Source organism: Dendropsophus ebraccatus, chromosome 11 (genome assembly GCF_027789765.1).
Source record: "Dendropsophus ebraccatus isolate aDenEbr1 chromosome 11, aDenEbr1.pat, whole genome shotgun sequence".
NCBI lineage: Eukaryota > Metazoa > Chordata > Amphibia > Anura > Hylidae > Dendropsophus > Dendropsophus ebraccatus.
Window position 1 is genome coordinate 96,094,773 of NC_091464.1, and position 20,092 is coordinate 96,114,864.

General features: G+C 51.6%; 1 protein-coding gene across 1 annotated transcript in view; it reads right to left on the reverse strand.

Annotated features, from left to right (window-relative positions):
• Window positions 1–406: 406 nt before the first annotated feature.
• The window catches only part of GDAP2 (ganglioside induced differentiation associated protein 2), a 55,572-nt gene continuing 35,886 nt past the window's right edge, over window positions 407–20,092 (reverse strand). Inside the window, exons 12-14 of the mRNA XM_069945150.1 lie at window positions 17,570–17,624; window positions 5,727–5,870; window positions 407–743 (exon numbers count right to left, since the gene is read on the reverse strand). Of these exons, the coding sequence (XP_069801251.1) occupies window positions 696–743; window positions 5,727–5,870; window positions 17,570–17,624 (247 nt within the window). The 3' untranslated portion in view covers window positions 407–695. The remainder of the gene's footprint in view (window positions 744–5,726; window positions 5,871–17,569; window positions 17,625–20,092) is intronic.

A 20,092-nucleotide genomic window follows, 5' to 3' on the forward strand; every position in this document is an offset into this window, starting at 1 on the left:
GTTACATCATGTCTTATCCGCTATACACATGCTAAGTGTCATTTACACAGGTGAGTGTGAGACTGTGGCCTGTGTTGGGTCATGTGATTTGCCGCTGTGTGGTCACCCCGTTAGTAATGCAGGACATCCAGGACCGGTGGTGTAATAAAATATGATGTTGCTGTGTACAGAACCTGGGTCCCCGGGGGGCTATTACTGCTCTGCAGCCTTCTAAGACCACCACTATCCGTGGTCCCAAAAGAACATGGACGGCTGGGGGTCCTCCATCAATCCAGCGAGTCAGGTGGTGGTGATAATGCTGGACCGCCCCTTGTGGTGAGTGTATAGGATGGATGGGGTCGGAATGGCCTATCACAGCCCTCCATACAGTGTACACAGCTCTCCTGCAGTAACGATATAGGAGGAGTCACATTATAAAGGGTCTTTATTGTCAGCACAGCGGGGGTCCGCCCTCACTGAGCGTCCCCCACCGGGCATCGCTATGTACAGGAGTATAAATATCGCATGACCCCCCCTGCTGTCTGCACAGCACAGTTCATTGTCTCTGCGGGTCGTGGGGTCACAGGAGGCGCTGGCTGCTAGCGGATAAAGCGCCATCTATCACCGGCCGCTGTCCAGTCCGGGAATATGAGCGGAGAAGCAGCGGAGGAGCTCACCGTCCTGACCACCAGGACCACAAGGAAGAGGCCGAGGAGTCAGAGGCCAGAGAAGGAGGAGTGTGACGGGAAGATGGGGCCGTTCTCCTGCAGAGGAAAACGACAAAACGTTAAAGAGCGAGCAGAGAATGTAAAATATATAAACACTGATACAAATGTGGACGAGCCCTTTAGAGGGGGTGGCAGGGATTTGTAATTTACTCCTAAATAAAATCTCCAGCCTTCCAGTACTTATCAGCTGCTGTATGTCCTACAGGAAGCGGTGTATTCTTTCCAGTCTGACACAGTGCTCTCTGCTGCCACCTCTGTCCATGTCAGGAACTGTCCAGAGCAGCAGCAAATCCCCATAGAAAACCTCTCCTGCTCTGGACAGTTCCTGACATGGACAGAGGTGGCAGCAGAGAGCACCGTGTCAAATCTCTGGCACTTTTTGGCACCAGTTGATTAAAGAAATGTCTTTTTTTGCTGAACTCTGAACTTTAAGAGTTTTGCATGCATGGAGTGTGTGACCTCCACAGCCTCAGGTGATGTAATAACTCAATGCCCTCCTATGGAGTGGAGCCCCCAAACCACAGACAGGGGATGACAGGTCCATGAGGCACAGAGATCTGTGGAGGGATCTGACAGCTCCCACCGCCCTCTCCTCCTTTTGTGTCCGTGGTCCTTTGCCCATGCTCAAGTAATTATTTACCTTCCCAGGTTATGCCCCATTTCTCCAATTTTGGGATGGAACAACCAGATGTATTACCCCCTTAAGGAAGCCAGCATTTAAAAGGGGCCACCACTTTGGCGCTTGAAGGATAAAAGGATAAGATGGGGACTCCTGATTTGCCATGATTGATGACTTGAGGAACAAGCGTTTGTATATATAGAGGAGCCACCTTTCAAGCTACTTTATTATGTTGTTGGAGCCATATTGGACTCCATTGATGTACAGGTCCTGGACTCTATGGATCGAGAAGGACCAGGAGCCTCTCACAACTAATGATGGAAGTGACGCCCCCTCCCTCCCGTTTTTTCATGCATGGTCTCCCCATGGAGTCATGCCTCTATGCCCGGGCCACTATTATGTGTCGCTTTGGATGTCAAGTCTATTATATACCCATTATTGAGTACCTTATTGTGATGTATATCATCTATAGTGACTTGACTATGTTGCAATGTGATTTATGCAGCTGTAAATATTGACATAATTCTATGGTATCAAGTACATGTATATAATTTATAACAAGGGATTTATTATTTGGTTTAATGTGCTTCTCGTTCTACCTATGCCATGGGGCTCAAGGTACCATTGAATCACATGGCATTGGGGATAGTAACTTGGGTACATTGCTGCCCATCTATATTGCCTCTGACATATTGCTATTAGATACATTGCTAAGCGTTTATCCTCATTGTGATTTTTATATTGATATTTTCTCTTTTGGGAATTGCAATCTAGGGCGCATGCGCAATGGACGAGGGCTTAGATGCAGGTTTTTGGAGGGTGGGTGCATGTGTATCATATTTGTCTCTATGGGTGAATACCTTGGGTTACTGATATGGCATTTGAGAGCGCATGTGCATTGATAAGTTAGTTGCTGGGAGCAAGGGGCAGCATCCGGCTTTGCTTGGGATACTTCCCTAAAACAGACATTTTCGGGTGGTCACGAGACCCGGACGCTTTGATGACGCATCGGGTCAGGTGACCTTCCATAAGGTAACAGCCAGCTTGTACCATGTGATCTTGGCATGTGACGCTGGATTGTCACATGATACGGAGGTTCCGGTGATGTAATCAATCACATGACCAGCACTATCCGGAGCTTCTGGTGACGCACTTCCTGTCGGGTAACTGGGTTGCCCGGATTCTGACCTTGCACAGGTGAATATGGCGCCATTATTTACCCGGGCTTTGTGCAATACACGGTCGGATGGATTGGGGAACCAAACTATGAATGTAAGATATTGAGTGGTATATCCATGTTTTACGTGCCGCTTCATTACTCTGATTGGATGTCTACCTAACATGTACTATATATAGCACCATTATGACATAAGACAAGTACCCCTGACGAAGTCCACGTGACGGAACGCGTAGGGTTAATCTGCCTGATCCGTCCGTGAGACAGCAATTGTGACTGTATATATTATCTGTTTATTTTTGATTTGTGTTTTTTCACTTTATTGTATATTAATTTCCTCTTTTTCAGGATATTGTTATGTTTCACACTTTTTTACATGCACTTGCACTTTGTGGCACTTAATAATAGGCTCAGATAGTTTACATATAATTTTTTGCACTATATTATAATCATATTTGTTTATTAATTTTTGCTGTCTCTGTATTATTATGTGGGGTGGACCAGTCTCTCACCGTGCCTTATTGGGGCCAGTGGTAGGATCATGTGTGTTTAAAGGTTTTTAATCTTGTGTCTTTTTTGGATTGGATTTAAATAAAGAATATTTACTATATTGTGGAGGTGCAGACCTTGTTTTTCTAGATCAGGGGTGGGGAACCTTTTCCATGTCGAGGGCCGGTCAGGCATTAATAAAATCATTCGAGGGCCGCATACTGTGCGCGGCAGTTAGTAGCGGGGGTTTGCAGCACCCGGGGCAAGGCAAAGTATTGTTCCCCTAATGCCCCTGCTATTGTAGTTAACCCCCCCAGTGATGCCCCTGGTAGCCTAGTTAACCCCCCCAGTGATGCCTCTGGTAGCCTAGTTAACCCCCATCAGTCATGTCCCTGGTGGCCTAGTTAACCCCCATCAGGCATGTCCCTGGTGGCCTAGTTAACCCCCATCAGGCATGTCCCTGGTGGCCTAGTTAACCCCCATCAGGCATGTCCCTGGTGGCCTAGTTAACCCCCATCAGGCATGTCCCTGGTGGCCTAGTTAACCCCCATCAGGCATGTCCCTGGTGGCCTAGTTAACCCCCATCAGGCATGTCCCTGGTGGCCTAGTTAACCCCCATCAGGCATGTCCCTGGTGGCCTAGTTAACCCCCATCAGGCATGTCCCTGGTGGCCTAGTTAACCCCCATCAGGCATGTCCCTGGTGGCCTAGTTAACCCCCATCAGGCATGTCCCTGGTGGCCTAGTTATCACCCCCATCAGGCATGTCCCTGGTGGCCTAGTTATCACCCCCATCAGGCATGTCCCTGGTGGCCTAGTTATCACCCCCATCAGGCATGTCCCTGGTGGCCTAGTTATCACCCCCATCAGGCATGTCCCTGGTGGCCTAGTTATCACCCCCATCAGGCATGTCCCTGGTGGCCTAGTTATCACGCCCATCAGCCATGTCCCTGGTGGCCTAGTTAACCCCCATCAGGCATGTCCCTGGTGGCCTAGTTATCACCCCCATCAGCCATGTCCCTGGTGGCCTAGTTAACCCCCATCAGGCATGTCCCTGGTGGCCTAGTTATCACCCCCATCAGTCTTGTCCCTGGTGGCCTAGTTAACCCCCAAATAAAAAAAATAAACATCCCACTCACCTTACCTCCGCTCCCACGCTGCCCATGTCCTCTTCTGTCCCAGGTCCTCTGTGCCGGTCTTCTCCTGCAGGCGGCGCGCGATGAAATGACGTCAGAGCGCGCGGCCCGCAGGAGACTGAAGACACGCGCCGCTCTGCTGGGGAAGGAGCCGGCATAGACAGCATCCTCCTGTATCCGGCAGCTGTCACACCGGAGGATGCTGTGTATGCCGGCTCCTTCCTCCTCCAGAGCGGCGAGCATCACAGGGGAGCTGCGGGCCGCGGGCCGCATCGGGAGGTCTCAGGGGCCGGATGCGGCCCGCGGGCCGGAGGTTCCCCACCCCTGTTCTAGATCTATTCTTTTTTTTGCATACTATGGTAGTCTTTGGGTCTGGATAGGACTAGCACTCCGGTACTATTGCATGTGGTGCCCGCCTTATATGTGTGTAGTGTTTCACAACGGGGGGCAGGTCGCAGCTCACAGACCCCCAATGCAGCCGCATGACGCAAGTAATGTGCCCTGTAGACGTGTGCACTCCCCTATCTACATGGGGGGGGGGGAGAGTACAATGTGCCCTGTAGACGTGTGCGCTCCCCTATCTACATTGGGGGGGTGGTACAATGTACCCTGTAGACGTGTGCGCTCCACGATCTAAATGGGGGGGGGGGTACAATGTGACCTATAGACGTGTGCGCTCCCCTATCTACATCGGGGGGAGAGGTGTGCAATGTGCCCTGTAGACGTGTGCGCTCCCCTAATCTACATGGAAGGGGGGGGGGCAACAATGTGCTCTGTAGACATGTGCGCTCCCCTATCTACATGGGGGGGGGGTACAATGTGCCCCGTAGACGTGTGCGCTCCCCTATTTACATTGGGGGGGGGGGGTACAATGTGCCCTGTAGACGTGTGCGCTCCCCTATCTACATTGGGGGGGGGGGGTACAATGTGCCCTGTAGACGTGTGCGCTCCCCTATCTACATGGGGGGGGGGGGGGAAACAATGTGCCCTGTAGACGTGTGCGCCCCCCTATCTACATGGGGGAGGTTACAATGTGCCCTGTAGACATTTGCGCTCCCCTATTGACATGGGTGGGGGGTTGCAATGTTCCCTGTAGACGTGTGCGCTCCCCTATCGACAATGGGGTGGGGGGGGGGGGAGGGGGTTTGCGCAATGTGCCCTGTAGATGTGTGCGCACACGAGGGGTGGGGGTGGCTATCATGCAGCACAGTTTCTGGCATCTATCACTGAATCTCAGCAGATTGAGCACACTTGGACTGGATGAAGGCTCATCTGGGCCACAGGCTGCTCCCGGCACACGCACAGCTCCCCCGATTCGCTGTCCCAGACCCTGCAGGAGAAGCATCAAAGGTGACTGGGAATGAAGGGGGGGGCGCTTTAACCCTGTGTTTGCTCCATGTTGGCGGCGTTGCTCCATTCTGCACATATTTCACACTACATGTGGTTTTTATCGGGTCACGCTGACACTTAACCGCTTCTACAGATGACGTCTCGGAGAGAAGAAACCGCTGTGGTATCATACGGGAAGACACGGAGACTGAGAAGGCGAAATGCACGGACGCACAGCGCATAATACAGTAAATCATGGCTCTCGTCTTACCCGAGCGTCATAATCCAGCACAAACGGAGGGATTTCTATCTGGTCTGGGGAGATGGCGGTGAAAAGCTGGTGCAAGCTGTCAACATGGTGGACACGATCCTTCAACCCAGAGACGGTGAAAGTGGTGAAGAACCACGTGGAGACCTGAAAAACAAGAGGAAATAACATCAACCACAGGATGTCAGGAATATGTGTAATACACCGCCCCTCACCCGCCTATAACCTCATCTCACGTCCTTACTCCCTCATTACCTCATATTCTTATACTATAATGGATTTAGTCCCATCTAATTGTATAATTATTACCGATTGTTCCTTTCATTGTTCCCTAACAGTCCTGTCAGCTCCTGTTCTCACACACCAGATCTCTTCTTAGCTCCCTAACAGTCCTGTCAGCTCCTGTTCTGACACCAGATCTCACCTTAGCTCCTGTTCTCAGACACCAGATCTCACCTTAGCTCCCTAACAGTCCTGTCAGCTCCTGTTCTCAGACACCAGATCCCATCCTAGCTCCCTAACAGCCCTGTCAGCTCCTGTTCTCAGACACCAGATCTCACCTCAGCTCCCTAACAGCCCTGTCAGCTCCTGTTCTCAGACACCAGATCTCTTCTTAGCTCCCTAACAGTCCTGTCAGCTCCTGTTCTCAGACAACAGATCCCATCCTAGCTCCCTAACAGCCCTGTCAGCTCCTTTTCAGACACCAGATCTCTTCTTAGCTCACTAACAGCCCTGCTAGCTCCTGTTCTCAGACACCAGATCTCACCTTAGCTCCCTAACAGTCCTGTCAGCTCCTGTTCTCAGACACCAGATCTCTACTTAGCTCCCTAACAGCCCTGTCAGCTCCTGTTCTCAGACACCAGATCTCTACTTAGCTCCCTAACAGCCCTGTCAGCTCCTGTTCTCAGACACCAGATCTCTTCTTAGCTCCCTAACAGTCCTGTCAGCTCCTGTTCTCAGACACCAGAACTCACCTCAGCTCCCTAACAGCCCTGTCAGCTCCTGTTCTCAGACACCAGATCCCATCCTAGCTTCCTAACAGTCCTGTCAGCTCCTGTTCTCAGACACCAGATCTCTACTTAGCTCCCTAACAGCCCTGTCAGCTCCTGTTCTCAGACACTAGATCTCTTCTTAGCTCCCTAACAGCCCTGTCAGCTCCTGTTCTCAGACACTAGATCTCTTCTTAGCTCCCTAACAGTCCTGTCAGGTACTGTTCTCAGAAACCAGATCTCTTCTTAGCTCCCTAACAGTCCTGTCAGCTCCTGTTCTCAGACACTAGATCTCTTCTTAGCTCCCTAACAGTCCTGTCAGCTCCTGTTCTCAGACACCAGATCTCTTCTTAGCTTCCTAAAAGCCCTGTAAGGTCTTGTTCTCAGACACCAGATCCCATCCTAGCTCCCTAACAGTCCTGTCAGGTCCTGTTCTCAGACACCAGATCTCTACTTAGCTCCCTAACAGTCCTGTCAGCTCTTGTTCTCAGACACCAGATCTCTACTTAGCTCCCTAACAGTCCTGTCAGCTCCTGTTCTCAGACACTAGATCTCTTCTTGGCTCCCTAACAGTCCTGTCAGCTCCTGTTCTCAGACACCAGAACTCACCTCAGCTCCCTAACAGCCCTGTCAGCTCCTGTTCTCAGACACCAGATCCCATCCTAGCTTCCTAACAGTCCTGTCAGCTCCTGTTCTCAGACACCAGATCTCTACTTAGCTCCCTAACAGTCCTGTCAGCTTCTGTTCTCAGACACTAGATCTCTTCTTAGCTCCCTAACAGCCCTGTCAGCTCCTGTTCTCAGACACCAGATCCCATCCTAGCTCCCTAACAGTCCTGTCAGCTCCTGTTCTCAGACACTAGATCTCTTCTTAGCTCCCTAACAGCCCTGTCAGCTCCTGTTCTCAGACACCAGATCTCTTCTTAGCTCCCTAACAGCCCTGTCAGCTCCTGTTCTCAGACACCAGATCCCATCCTAGCTCCCTAACAGTCCTGTCAGCTCCTGTTCTCAGACACTAGATCTCTTCTTAGCTCCCTAACAGTCCTGTCAGGTACTGTTCTCAGACACCAGATCTCTTCTTAGCTCCCTAACAGTCCTGTCAGCTCCTGTTCTCAGACACCAGATCTCTTCTTAGCTCCCTAACAGTCCTGTCAGGTACTGTTCTCAGACACCAGATCTCTTCTTAGCTCCCTAACAGTCCTGTCAGCTCCTGTTCTCAGACACCAGATGTCTTCTTAGCTCCCTAACAGTCCTGTCAGCTCCCGTTCTCAGACACCAGATCCCATCCTAGCTCCCTAACAGTCCTGTCAGCTCCTGTTCTCAGACACCAGATGTCTTCTTAACTCCCTAACAGTCCTGTCAGCTCCCGTTCTCAGACACCAGATCTAACCCCAGTTCCCGAACATCCAATTACTTCCTCCAGCTCTTTTGCACAGGACCTTGCCTCAGCTCTCTCACAACCCTGTCAACTTTATTCCTTTTAGAAGATGGATCTAATCTTTACTGTTATTTCGTACTATGTATCGAATCCCCCAAACCGATTCCCTTATGCTGCAATTAATACACTGCATCTAGTCTTAGCTCCCTCATACCCCTATTTCTCCCATTTTGTCAGATACAATGACCTGGGTCTCACCCCATCAACCTTTAAGGACCCGTCTTCCTAACACACTAGCTCCAAATCCAGGTTGTCCTCCGACCACCAAGAACTGATCACAAAACCAATATGAGAGGCGAGGAGGGGGCATAGAAACCAGCAATGTCGGGTGTAACCTGCAGTATAAGAACCGAGCACTAGGAACCATCGTATAGAAGCAATGAATAATTCGGCAAAAACTTTCCGTCTCCTGACAATCTGCCCTCTCTGTCCCCTCAGTTCTGCAATCTATTATGTGTTCTTCCAGAATATGGCGGAAGCGACGCAGCTCGAGCTCTTGAAGATGCGCCAGTGTGAACATCAGAGGATCTTGTAGAATCTGGAAACATCAGCAAAGTCAACTGAATGAGAACATCAGGGAAACCCGTACACGCCAGTTCACACTGCGGCAGCCAAAACCAGTGTGATTCACCATAAAAAAATTGCACGCGTTATAATTTATAGCCTGTTGCCCTTGGTTACGACCGGCCTTTGGTCATCCACTAAGGTGGTCGCACATGCTCACGTGAACTGTAATGACCTGATTTGTCCCATGAGTAATGGCAGAATGATGGGGGCAAGGGGCAGCATGAGAAGATGTGACAGGAGTGACCAGGCCTAAGACTCCCCCCCCCCCCCATGTGCAGGGTATATATGTGGCATACATCTGTTGTGTCATAGCAAAACTCTCCTTAGCTCCCTTATTCCCCTGTTCTTCTAAAGAACTAGCAGTTTTTACTTCTTCACTTCCTTATTGCCTTATGTTACATTCCTTTAACCCTTTAAGGACATGGCCCATTTTCGTTTTTACGTTTTCGGTTTTTCCTCCTTGTGTTTAAAAGGTCATAGCACTTGCATTTTTCCACCTAGAAACCCACATGACCCCTTATTTTTTGCTTCACTAATTGTACTTTGCAATTACAGGCTGAATTTTTGCATAAAGTACACTGCGAAACCAGAAAAAAATTCGAAGTGTGGTGAAATTGAAAAAAAAAACGCATTTCTTTTATTTGGGGGAAATGTGTTTTTACGCCATTCACCCTGGGGTAAAACTGACTTGTTATGCATGTTCCTCAAATCGTTACGATTAAAACGATATATAACATGTATAACTTATATTGTATCTGATGGCCTGTAAAAAATTCAAACCGTTAACCAATATACGTTCCTTAAAATCGCTCCATTCCCAGGCTTATAGCGCTTTTATCCTTTGGTCTATGGGGCTGTGCGAGGTGTCATTTTTTGCGCCATGATGTGTTCTTTCTATCGGTACCTTGATTGCCCATATACGACTTTTTGATCGCTTTTTATTACATTTTTTCTGGATTTGATGCGACCAAAAATGCGCAATTTTGCACTTTGGGATTTTTTTGCGCTGACGCCGTTTACCGTACGAGATCAGGAATGTGATTAATTAATAGTTCGGGCGATTACGCACGCGGCGATAGCAAACATGTTTATTTATTTATTTATTTGTTTACTTTTATTTAAAACCTGGGAAAAGGGGGGTGATTCAGACTTTTATTAGGGGAGGGGGCTTTTACTATTAACAACACTTTTTTTTTTTTTTTACACATATACTAGAAGCCCCATGGGGGACTTCTAGTATATACACTTGGATCTCTCATTGAGATCTCTGCAGCATAGATATGCTGCAGAGATCCATGAGATCGGCACTCGTTTACTTTCGGCTGCTGCAGCCGGAAGTAAACGAGTGCCGAGCCGAGGACGGCGCCATCTTGGACGCGTCCCCGGCCGGCATCAGTAACGGAGATCGCTCCTCCGGGACAAGGTCCCGGAGGAGCGATCTCCCCCACTAGACACCAGGGAAACGTTGCCTCCGGTAATCGGAGGCAGCTGTCAACTTTGACAGCTGCCTCCGATTAGCTAATTAGCGGGCACGGCGATCAGACCGTGCCCGCTAATAGCGGCGGTCCCGGGCTACACGCGGCACCCGGGATCGCGGCACTTCAAAGCGAGGACATAGGACGTACCGGTACGTCCTATGTCCTTAAGAGGTTAAAGCGTAACTGTCATATTTTTTTTATTGCAGAAATCAGTAGTATAAGCGATTTTAAGAAACTCTATAATAGGTTTCATTAGCCAAAAAAGCCTCCTTCTGTACTCAAGAAGCAATCTCCCAGCCTCCCCCCCCCCCCCCCCCCCGACTTCTTATCTGTGCATTATCAGGCAAACACGTCTTCATTACAGAGAAGCCAGTGAAGACGGGCTCTGCTCTCCCATTCTATCCTTATAGAGGGGGGAGGGGATGAGGGAGATGAGGGAGCAGGAAGAGGTGACATGAAGGTCAGCTGTTTGTAGACTCTCTGGGCACCTAAACCGCAGGATTCTGGGGTCAGAAAGGTCAGTGCTTCTCTATGAACTTACTGAGAGAAGATTGCAGGGTGTTGTGCTGTGCAAGACTGCTCCGTGCTCAGTCACTCCTAACAGCCCCTCCCCTCTCCATAGCCACATAATGGAGACAGAAATCCTGCTTCTTCTGAGGTTAGGGGGGAGGCTGGGAGATTGCTTTTTCAGTACAGAAGGAAACTCTTTTGGTTTATAAAACCTATTACAAAGTTTCTTAAAATCGCTTATACTGTTGATATTTAATGTTTTAAAAAAATGACCCTGAAATGATAGTTACGCTTTAAGTTTCATTTCTTCTGAATCCTTTTGCTTCCTGGTCTCCTTTACAATAGAACCTCTCCCAGCTCCCTCACACCCTCTCAGACACAGGATATGTCTACCCTCTATGTCTTTATTTCCTGTTACTCCAGAATTCTTGATCCCCTCTTACTTTCCTGATACTACTATCATCATCTCTGCATCCACTCAGACTGAAACCTGTCTCAGTACCCTCAATACCCTCACACCCCTTGTGTTCCTTCTTGGAGTTTGCTGCAGCCCCTATCTCCCATACTGCTATCTCTCCTGTGTAATCTCAATACATTTACAGTAACTGTGGGCTGAATGTTCTCTTTACACCATCTCATACACCAATCACATCTTCGGGCACGTCCTCCTCCTAAACCATGGCTCCTCCTGAGATGTGAGATCTTGTCTCAGCTCCCTCAGTGCTCTGAGTCACTCCTATTATGCAGACCTCAGTATGTAATCCAGACCTCACTATGTAATCCAGAGTACTGCTGCCAATCCAGCAATGTGTTGGAGAAGGACAGCTCTGCTGCACTGTACAGATGATATACCGCGGCACCACAAGCTCTCAGAGCCAGAACCGGTTCAATGTGTTTACGTCGCAGTCAGAAGGGTCAGCAATAAGTAGAGACGCGTCAGCCTTGTACTGATCCTCGTAGAGATTTTATTGCAGTAATAAAACCTCCTGCATTGTACACAGTATTACATAACGGCGGTGGCAGACACGTGTCATCACATAGTGCTCCGGCTGAAACAAAAATAGTAAATGATATTATAAGATGTAATAGTGCATCTCGCACCCTCAGCCCACTTCCCTTTCTATAAGAACTTGTATTATGTTATATAATATTCCTATTACTTCCTGGTCCCATAGAAATCTTTCTTTGCTCTCTGACAGTCCGGTCACGTCCTGTTCTGTTCTTATCTCCGCTTCTTTACTTTATATTAATGATCCTCCTGTATCTGCTCACATCCCTAGATCCTCATTCTAATTTCATCCAGGGATCTTGTCTAAGCTCCCTAACAACCCTTCACCTTCAGATCCGGTCTTCTCTTCGTCACACTGTATTACCTTGTGTTACTAATAATAGATCCTCACTCCCTCACCAGACTTCAAAGCCCGCAGCCTAATGAGCAGAACGCAGATAGGAAACAAGCAATTCCCTTCCTTCCTACTGTAGATTCGCTCATCTCTCCAGTAACCACCACCCTCTCCCTTCTCCTTCATATAGTAGATCTAGTCTTAGCCCCCCCATATCTCCTGTAAACCTCTATAACCACCACCATCTCCCTTCTCCTTCATATACTGCATCTAGTCTTAGCCCCCCCATATCTCCTGTAAACCTCTATAACCACCACCATCTCCTTCTCCTCTCATATAATATTCTGATCTTAGCTCCCTCACAACCCTGTTACCTCCCTCTCTCAAATAATAATCTTATTTTAGCTCCCTCACAACCCTGTCACCTCCTCCTCCTCTCATAATAATCTGTCCTTAGCTCCCTCACAATCCTGTCACCTCCTCCTCCTCTCATATAATAATCTGATCTTAGCTCCCTCACAACCCTGTTACCTCCCTCTCTCATATAATCTTTTCTTAGCTCCCTCACAACCCTGTTACCTCCTTCTCCTCTCATATAATAATCTGATCTTAGCTCCCTCACAACCCTGTTACCTCCCTCTCTCATATAATAATCTTTTCTTAGCTCCCTCACAACCCTGTTACCTCCTTCTCCTCTCATATAATAATCTGATTTTAGCTCCCTCACAACCCTGTTACCTCCCTCTCTCATATAATAATCTTTTCTTAGCTCCCACACAATCCTGTTACCACCTCCTCCTCTCATATAATAATCTGATTTTAGCTCCCTCACAACCCTGTTACCTCCCTCTCTCATATAATAATCTGATCTTAGCTCCCTCACAACCCTGTTACCTCCCTCTCTCATATAATAATCTTATTTTAGCTCCCTCACAACCCTGTCACCTCCTCCTCCTCTCATATCATAATCTGTCCTTAGCTCCCTCACAACCCTGTCACCTCCTCCTTCGCTCATATAATAATCTGATTTTAGCTCCCTCACAACCCTGTTACATCCTGGCATATGTACGCCATATAGGTTTAGCTGCATACACCTATAAACTGTAGAGGTCACCAAGCAGATCTATCTTACAGCCCTGTGGGCACGGTAATGTGAATAGGAGGCAGCCATCATTTATAAACCTGAAAGGTCTGACATAGACAGGGTATCAGTGCCCCACCTCAGTATCTCAGATGAGGAGCAGTACCCAGTGGCAACAAAGTCCGGGGGCTGAATCCCATCAGATGTTCTTCCTGTGCACAGGGTCTCGCTCTCCAGTATCTCAGGCGAGGGGCAGTGACCGGCAGTGATGGAGTCAGGGGGCAGACGCTCTCCGGTATCTCAGGGGAGGGGCAGTGACCGGCAGTGATGGAGTCAGGGGGCAGACGCTCTCCGGTATCTCAGGGGAGGGGCAGTGACCGGCAGTGATGGAGTCAGGGGGCAGGTGCTCTCCGGCATCTCAGGCGAGGGGCAGTGACCAGCAGTGATGGAGTCAGGGGGCAGAAGCTCTCCGGCATCTCAGGCGAGGGGCAGTGACTGGCGGTGATGGAGTCAGGGGGCAGGTGCTCTCTGGCATCTCAAGGGGGCGGCAGTGATGGAGTCAGGGGGCAGAAGCTCTCCGGTATCTCATGTGAGGGGCAGTGACCGGCGGTGATGGAGTCAGGTGCTCTCCGGTATCTCAGGCAAGGGGCAGTGACAGGAGATGATCGAGTGAGGGGGCAGACACTCTCCGGTATCTCAGGGGAGGGGCAGTGACCGGCGGTGATGGAGTCAGGTGCTCTCCGGTATCTCAGGCGAGGGGCAGTGATCAGCAGTGATGGAGTCAGGGGGCAGACACTCTCCGGTATCTCAGGGGAGGGGCAGTGACCGGCGGTGATGGAGTCAGGTGCTCTCCGGTATCTCAGGCGAGGGGCAGTGACCAGCAGTGATGGAGTCAGGGGGCAGAAGCTCTCCGGTATCTCAGGCGAGGGGCAGTGACCGGCTGTGATGGAGTCAGGGGGCAGGTGCTCTCCAGTATCTCAGGCAAGGGGCAGTGAGCGGCGGTGATGGAGTCAGGGGGGCAGGTGCTCTCCGTTATCTCAGGTGAGAGGCAGTGACAGGCTGTGATGGAGTCAGGGGGCAGACACTCTACGGTATCTCAGGGGAGGGGCAGTGACCGGCAGTGATGGAGTCAGGGGGGCAGGTGCTCTCCAGCATCTCAGGCGAGGGGCAGTGACCAGCAGTGATGGAGTCAGGGGGCAGAATCTCTCCGGCATCTCAGGCGAGGGGCAGTGACTGGCGGTGATGGAGTCAGGGGCAGGTGCTCTCTGGCATCTCAAGGGGGCGGCAGTGATGGAGTCAGGGGGCAGACACTCTCCAGTATCTCAGGGGAAGGGCAGTGATGGAGTCAGGGGGCAGACACTCTCCGGCATCTCAGGCGAGGGGCAGTGACTGTCAGTGATGGAGTCAGGGGGCAGACACTCTCCGTTATCTCAGGCGAGGGGCAGTGACCGTCAGTGATGGAGTCAGGGGCCAGATACTCTCCAGTATCTCAGGGGAAGGGCAGTGATGGAGTCAGGGGGCAGACACTCTCCGGTATCTCAGGGGAGGGGCAGTGACCGGCGGTGATGGAGTCAGGGGGCAGGTGCTCTCCGGCATCTCAAGGGGGCGGCAGTGATGGAGTCAGGGGGCAGACTCTCTGGTATATCAGGTGAGAGGCAGTGACCGGCAGTGATGGAGTCAGGGGGCAGACACTCTCTGGTATCTCAGGTGAGAGGCAGTGATCGGCAGTGATGGAGTCAGGGGGCAGATGCTCTACAGCAGTGATTTTCAACTAGTGTGCCGCGACACATGGTCGCATGTGCTGTGGGGAAAGTTCCCCAAACTATGGTGCCCCTGTGAAACTGGAGAAAACAATGGGGGAGAGACGCAGGGGGGAGAGAAGTATGGTGGAGAAAAGCACAGGAGAGAAGCATGGGGGGAGAGAAGCACAGGAGAGAAGCATGGGGGAGAGAAGCACAGGAGAGAAGCATGGGGGAGAGAAGCACAGGAGAGAAGCATGGGGGAGAGAAGCACAGGAGAGAAGCAGGGGGGAGAGAAGCAGGGGGAGTAGTATGGTGGAGAGACGCACAGGAGAGAAGCAGGGGGGAGAGCAGCACAGGAGAGAAGCAGGGGGGAGAAGTATGGTGGAGAGAAGCACAGGAGAGAAGTAGGGGGGAGAAGTATGGTGGAGAGAAGCGCAGGAGAGAAGCACAGGGGGGAGAAGAAAACAGGCCCAGGTTTCACACTGAGTGAGTATAAATACATTTAGAATCTATATTATTAACTATATGTATAATATGTACTGTTTTAGTGTAATTTTGGTTGGTGGTGTGCCCCGGGATTTTTTAAGTATAAAAAGTGTGCCGCGGCTCAAAAAAAGGTTGAAAATCACTGCTCTACAGTATCTCAGGTGAGGAACAGTGACTGGCGGTGATGGAGTCAGGGGGCAGATGCTCTCCAGTATCTCAGGTGAGGGGCAGTGACTGGCGGTGATGGAGTCAGGGGGCAGATGCTCTCCAGTATCTCAGGTGAGGGGCAGTGACTGGCGGTGATGGAGTCAGGGGGCAGATGCTCTCCAGTATCTCAGGTGAGGGGCAGTGACTGGCGGTGATGGAGTCAGGGGGCAGGTGCTCTCCGGTATCTCAGGCGAGGGGCAGTGACCGGCAGTGATGGAGTCAGGGGGCAGACACTCTCTGGTATCTCAGGCGAGGGGCAGTAAACGGCAGTGATGGAGTCAGGGGGGCAGACACTCTCCAGTATCTAAGGTGAGGGGCAGTGACCGGCAGTGATGGAGTCAGGGGGCAGACACTCTCTGGTATCTCAGGGGAGGGGCAGTGACCGGCAGTGATGGAGTCAGGGGGCAGATGCTCTCCAGTATCTCAGGCGAGGGGCAGTGACCGGCAGTGATGGAGTCAGGGGGCAGATGCTCTACAGTATCTCAGGTGAGGGGCAGTGACTGGCGGTGATGGAGTCAGGGGGCAGATGCTCTCCAGTATCTAAGGTGAGGGGCAGTGACCGGCAGTGATGGAGTCAGGGGGCAGACACTCTCTGGTATTTCAGGGGAGGGGCAGTGACCGGCAGTGATGGAGTCAGGGGGCAGACACTCTCTGGTATCTAAGGTGAGGGGCAGTGACCGGCAGTGATGGAGTCAGGGGGCAGGTGCTCTCCGGTATCTCAGGTGAGGGGCAGTGACCGGCAGTGATGGAGTCAGGGGGCAGACACTCTCTGGTATTTCAGGGGAGGGGCAGTGACCGGCAGTGATGGAGTCAGGGGGCAGGTGCTCTCCGGTATCTCAGGTGAGGGGCAGTGACCGGCAGTGATGGAGTCAGGGGGCAGACACTCTCTGGTATTTCAGGGGAGGGGCAGTGACCGGCAGTGATGGAGTCAGGGGGCAGACACTCTCTGGTATCTAAGGTGAGGGGCAGTGACCGGCGGTGATGGAGTCAGGGGGCAGACACTCTCTGGTATTTCAGGCGAGGGGCAGTGACCGGCGGTGATGGAGTCAGGGGGCAGACACTCTCTGGTATCTAAGGTGAGGGGCAGTGACCGGCAGTGATGAAGTCAGGGGGCAGGTGCTCTCCGGTATCTCAGGCGAGGGGCAGTGACCGGCAGTGATGGAGTCAGGGGGCAGGTGCTCTCCGGTATCTCAGGCGAGGGGCAGTGACCGGCAGTGATGGAGTCAGGGGGCAGACACTCTCCGGTATCTAAGGTGAGGGGCAGTGACCGGCGGTGATGGAGTCAGGGGGCAGACACTCTCCTCGCTCTCAGGGTCTCGTCCCCTACAGCTGTTTCTCCTTATAGTTACAGTCACCAGCTCGGCCGGCAGGATGATCTGTGCGGTTTTTATTTTGTCTATTTTGTTTGAAAAAGAATGAAGCGGAGATCTGCCGGCCCTGGAGAGCGCCCCCATCCTGCGCTCTGGTGAGGAAACCAAAACCAACCAAAGCCCCAAGCTGCCATTAGCCGCCCCCATGTGGAGCTTACATAGATGGCTTCAGTAACGCGGACCCCGGGGTGGTGACGATGCGGCACACATGTCCTATCAATGGACGTCCCTGATTCAGTGATTGGTCACACTCACTGCCACTCAGGGGTCCCAGGAGTGCGGCCGTCTTCGAGGGTGCACCCCCCCATCATCTTATAGGGATAGAAGCGGAATCTCATTCCCCCAATGTAGCTGCTTTGCTACAATATATCAGTGCAGGCACAACGTATCAGTAATCACATCTGTAGCAAACCCTCAGCTCTGAGAAATAAGACGTCCCTCTAACCAGACGGCTCCCGATCACTGACAGCGAGATGACGGCATCCGGCACATTCTATGTCTGACCAAGTGACAGCACGAACGGATGGCTGAAACCTGAGCGAGATGTCCGATAAAGTAATCCCCCTCAACTTCCCTTACTGCAATGCTGCAAAACAGCCCGGCCACCTCACTTTCTGGCAGAGGGACGAGACTTACCTTAGATCGAAATGTTGGATGGACGAAGTAAAAAGCCTTTAAGTTCTTCTTATATCTGTCAGGATGAAAAGACGACATTGAGGTCGGCAGAAACTGCGCAATAAAAACCCCCATAAAAATACAGAATATCCCTTTAAATCCTACAATGGGTTTTACAATGTGGCAGTAATCACTTTGGTATCCACCAGTGTGACCAGCGCTCTACACAGACTGCACATCTATCACCAGGATACCGTGTAGACAATGTTATGTGTGCTCACAGTGCCCCCTAGTGGTGACAGGAGGAAGAGCAGGGGTACTGTACAGTATGGAGGGATCACAGTGCCCCTTAATGGTGACAGGAGGAAGGGCAGGGGTACTGTACAGTATGGAGCCATCACAGTGCCCCCTAGTGGTGATAGGAGGAAGAGCAGGGGTACTGTACAGTATAGAGCCATCACAGTGCCCCCTAGTGGTGACAGGAGGAAGAGCAGGGATACTGTACAGTATGGAGGGATCACAGTGCCCCTTAATGGTGACAGGAGGAAGGGCAGGGGTACTGTACAGTATGGAGCCATCACAGTGCCCCCTAGTGGTGACAGGAGGAAGAGCAGGGATACTGTACAGTATAGAGCCATCACAGTGCCCCCTAGTGGTGACAGGAGCAAGGGCAGGGATACTGTACAGTATGGAGGGATCACAGTGCCCCCTAGTGGTGACAGGAAGGAGAGCAGGGGTACTGTACAGTATGGAGCCATCACAGTGCCCCCTAGTGGTGATAGGAGGAAGAGCAGGGGTACTGTACAGTATGGAGCCATCACTGTGCCCCCTAGTGGTGACAGGAGGAAGGGCAGGGGTACTGTACAGTATGGAGGGATCACAGTGCCCCCTAGTGGTGACAGGAGGAAGGGCAGGGGTACTGTACAGTGTGGAGCCATCACTGTGCCCCCTAGTGGTGACAGGAGGAAGAGCAGGGGTACTGTACAGTATAGAGCCATCACAGTGCCCCCTAGTGGTGACAGGAGGAAGAGCAGGGATACTGTACAGTATAGAGCCATCACAGTGCCCCCTAGTGGTGACAGGAGGAAGAGCAGGGATACTGTACAGTATGGAGCCATCACAGTGCCCCCTAGTGGTGACAGGAGGAAGAGCAGGGATACTGTACAGTATGGAGCCATCACAGTGCCCCCTAGTGGTGACAGAAGGAAGAGCAGGGGTACTGTACAGTATGGAGCCATCACAGTGCCCCCTAGTGGTGACAGGAGGAAGGGCAGGGGTACTGTACAGTGTGGAGCCATCACAGTGCCCCCTAGTGGTGACAGGAGAAAGAGCAGGGGTACTGTACAGTATGGAGCCATCACAGTGCCCCCTAGTGGTGACAGAAGGAAGAGCAGGGATACTGTACAGTATGGAGCCATCACAGTGCCCCCTAGTGGATGAGGAGTGGTGACAGGAGGAAGAGCAGGGGTACTGTACAGTATGGAGCCATCACTGTGCCCCCTAGTGATGACAGAAGGAAGAGCAGGGGTACTGTACAGTATGGAGCCATCACAGTGCCCCCTAGTGGTGATAGGAGGAAGAGCAGGGGTACTGTACAGTATGGAGCCATCACTGTGCCCCCTAGTGGTGACAGGAGGAAGGGCAGGGGTACTGTACAGTATGGAGGGATCACAGTGCCCCCTAGTGGTGACAGGAGGAAGGGCAGGGGTACTGTACAGTGTGGAGCCATCACTGTGCCCCCTAGTGGTGACAGGAGGAAGAGCAGGGGTACTGTACAGTATAGAGCCATCACAGTGCCCCCCTAGTGGTGACAGGAGGAAGAGCAGGGATACTGTACAGTATGGAGCCATCACAGTGCCCCCTAGTGGTGACAGAAGGAAGAGCAGGGGTACTGTACAGTATGGAGCCATCACTGTGCCCCCTAGTGGTGACAGGAGGAAGAGCAGGGATACTGTACAGTATGGAGCCATCACAGTGCCCCCTAGTGGTGACAGGAGGAAGGGCAGGGGTACTGTACAGTGTGGAGCCATCACTGTGCCCCCTAGTGGTGACAGGAGGAAGGGCAGGGGTACTGTACAGTGTGGAGCCATCACTGTGCCCCCTAGTGGTGACAGGAGGAAGAGCAGGGATACTGTACAGTATAGAGCCATCACAGTGCCCCCTAGTGGTGACAGGAGGAAGAGCAGGGGTACTGTACAGTATGGAGCCATCACAGTGCCCCCTAGTGGTGACAGAAGGAAGAGCAGGGATACTGTACAGTATGGAGCCATCACAGTGCCCCCTAGTGGTGACAGAAGGAAGAGCAGGGATTCTTTACAGTATGGAGCCATCACAGTGCCCCCTAGTGGTGACAGGAGGAAGGGCAGGGGTACTGTACAGTATGGAGCCATCACTGTGCCCCCTAGTGGTGACAGGAGGAAGAGCAGGGGTACTGTACAGTATGGAGCCATCACAGTGCCCCCTAGTGGTGACAGGAGGAAGAGCAGGGGTACTGTACAGTATGGAGCCATCACAGTGCCCCCTAGTGGTGACAGGAGGAAGAGC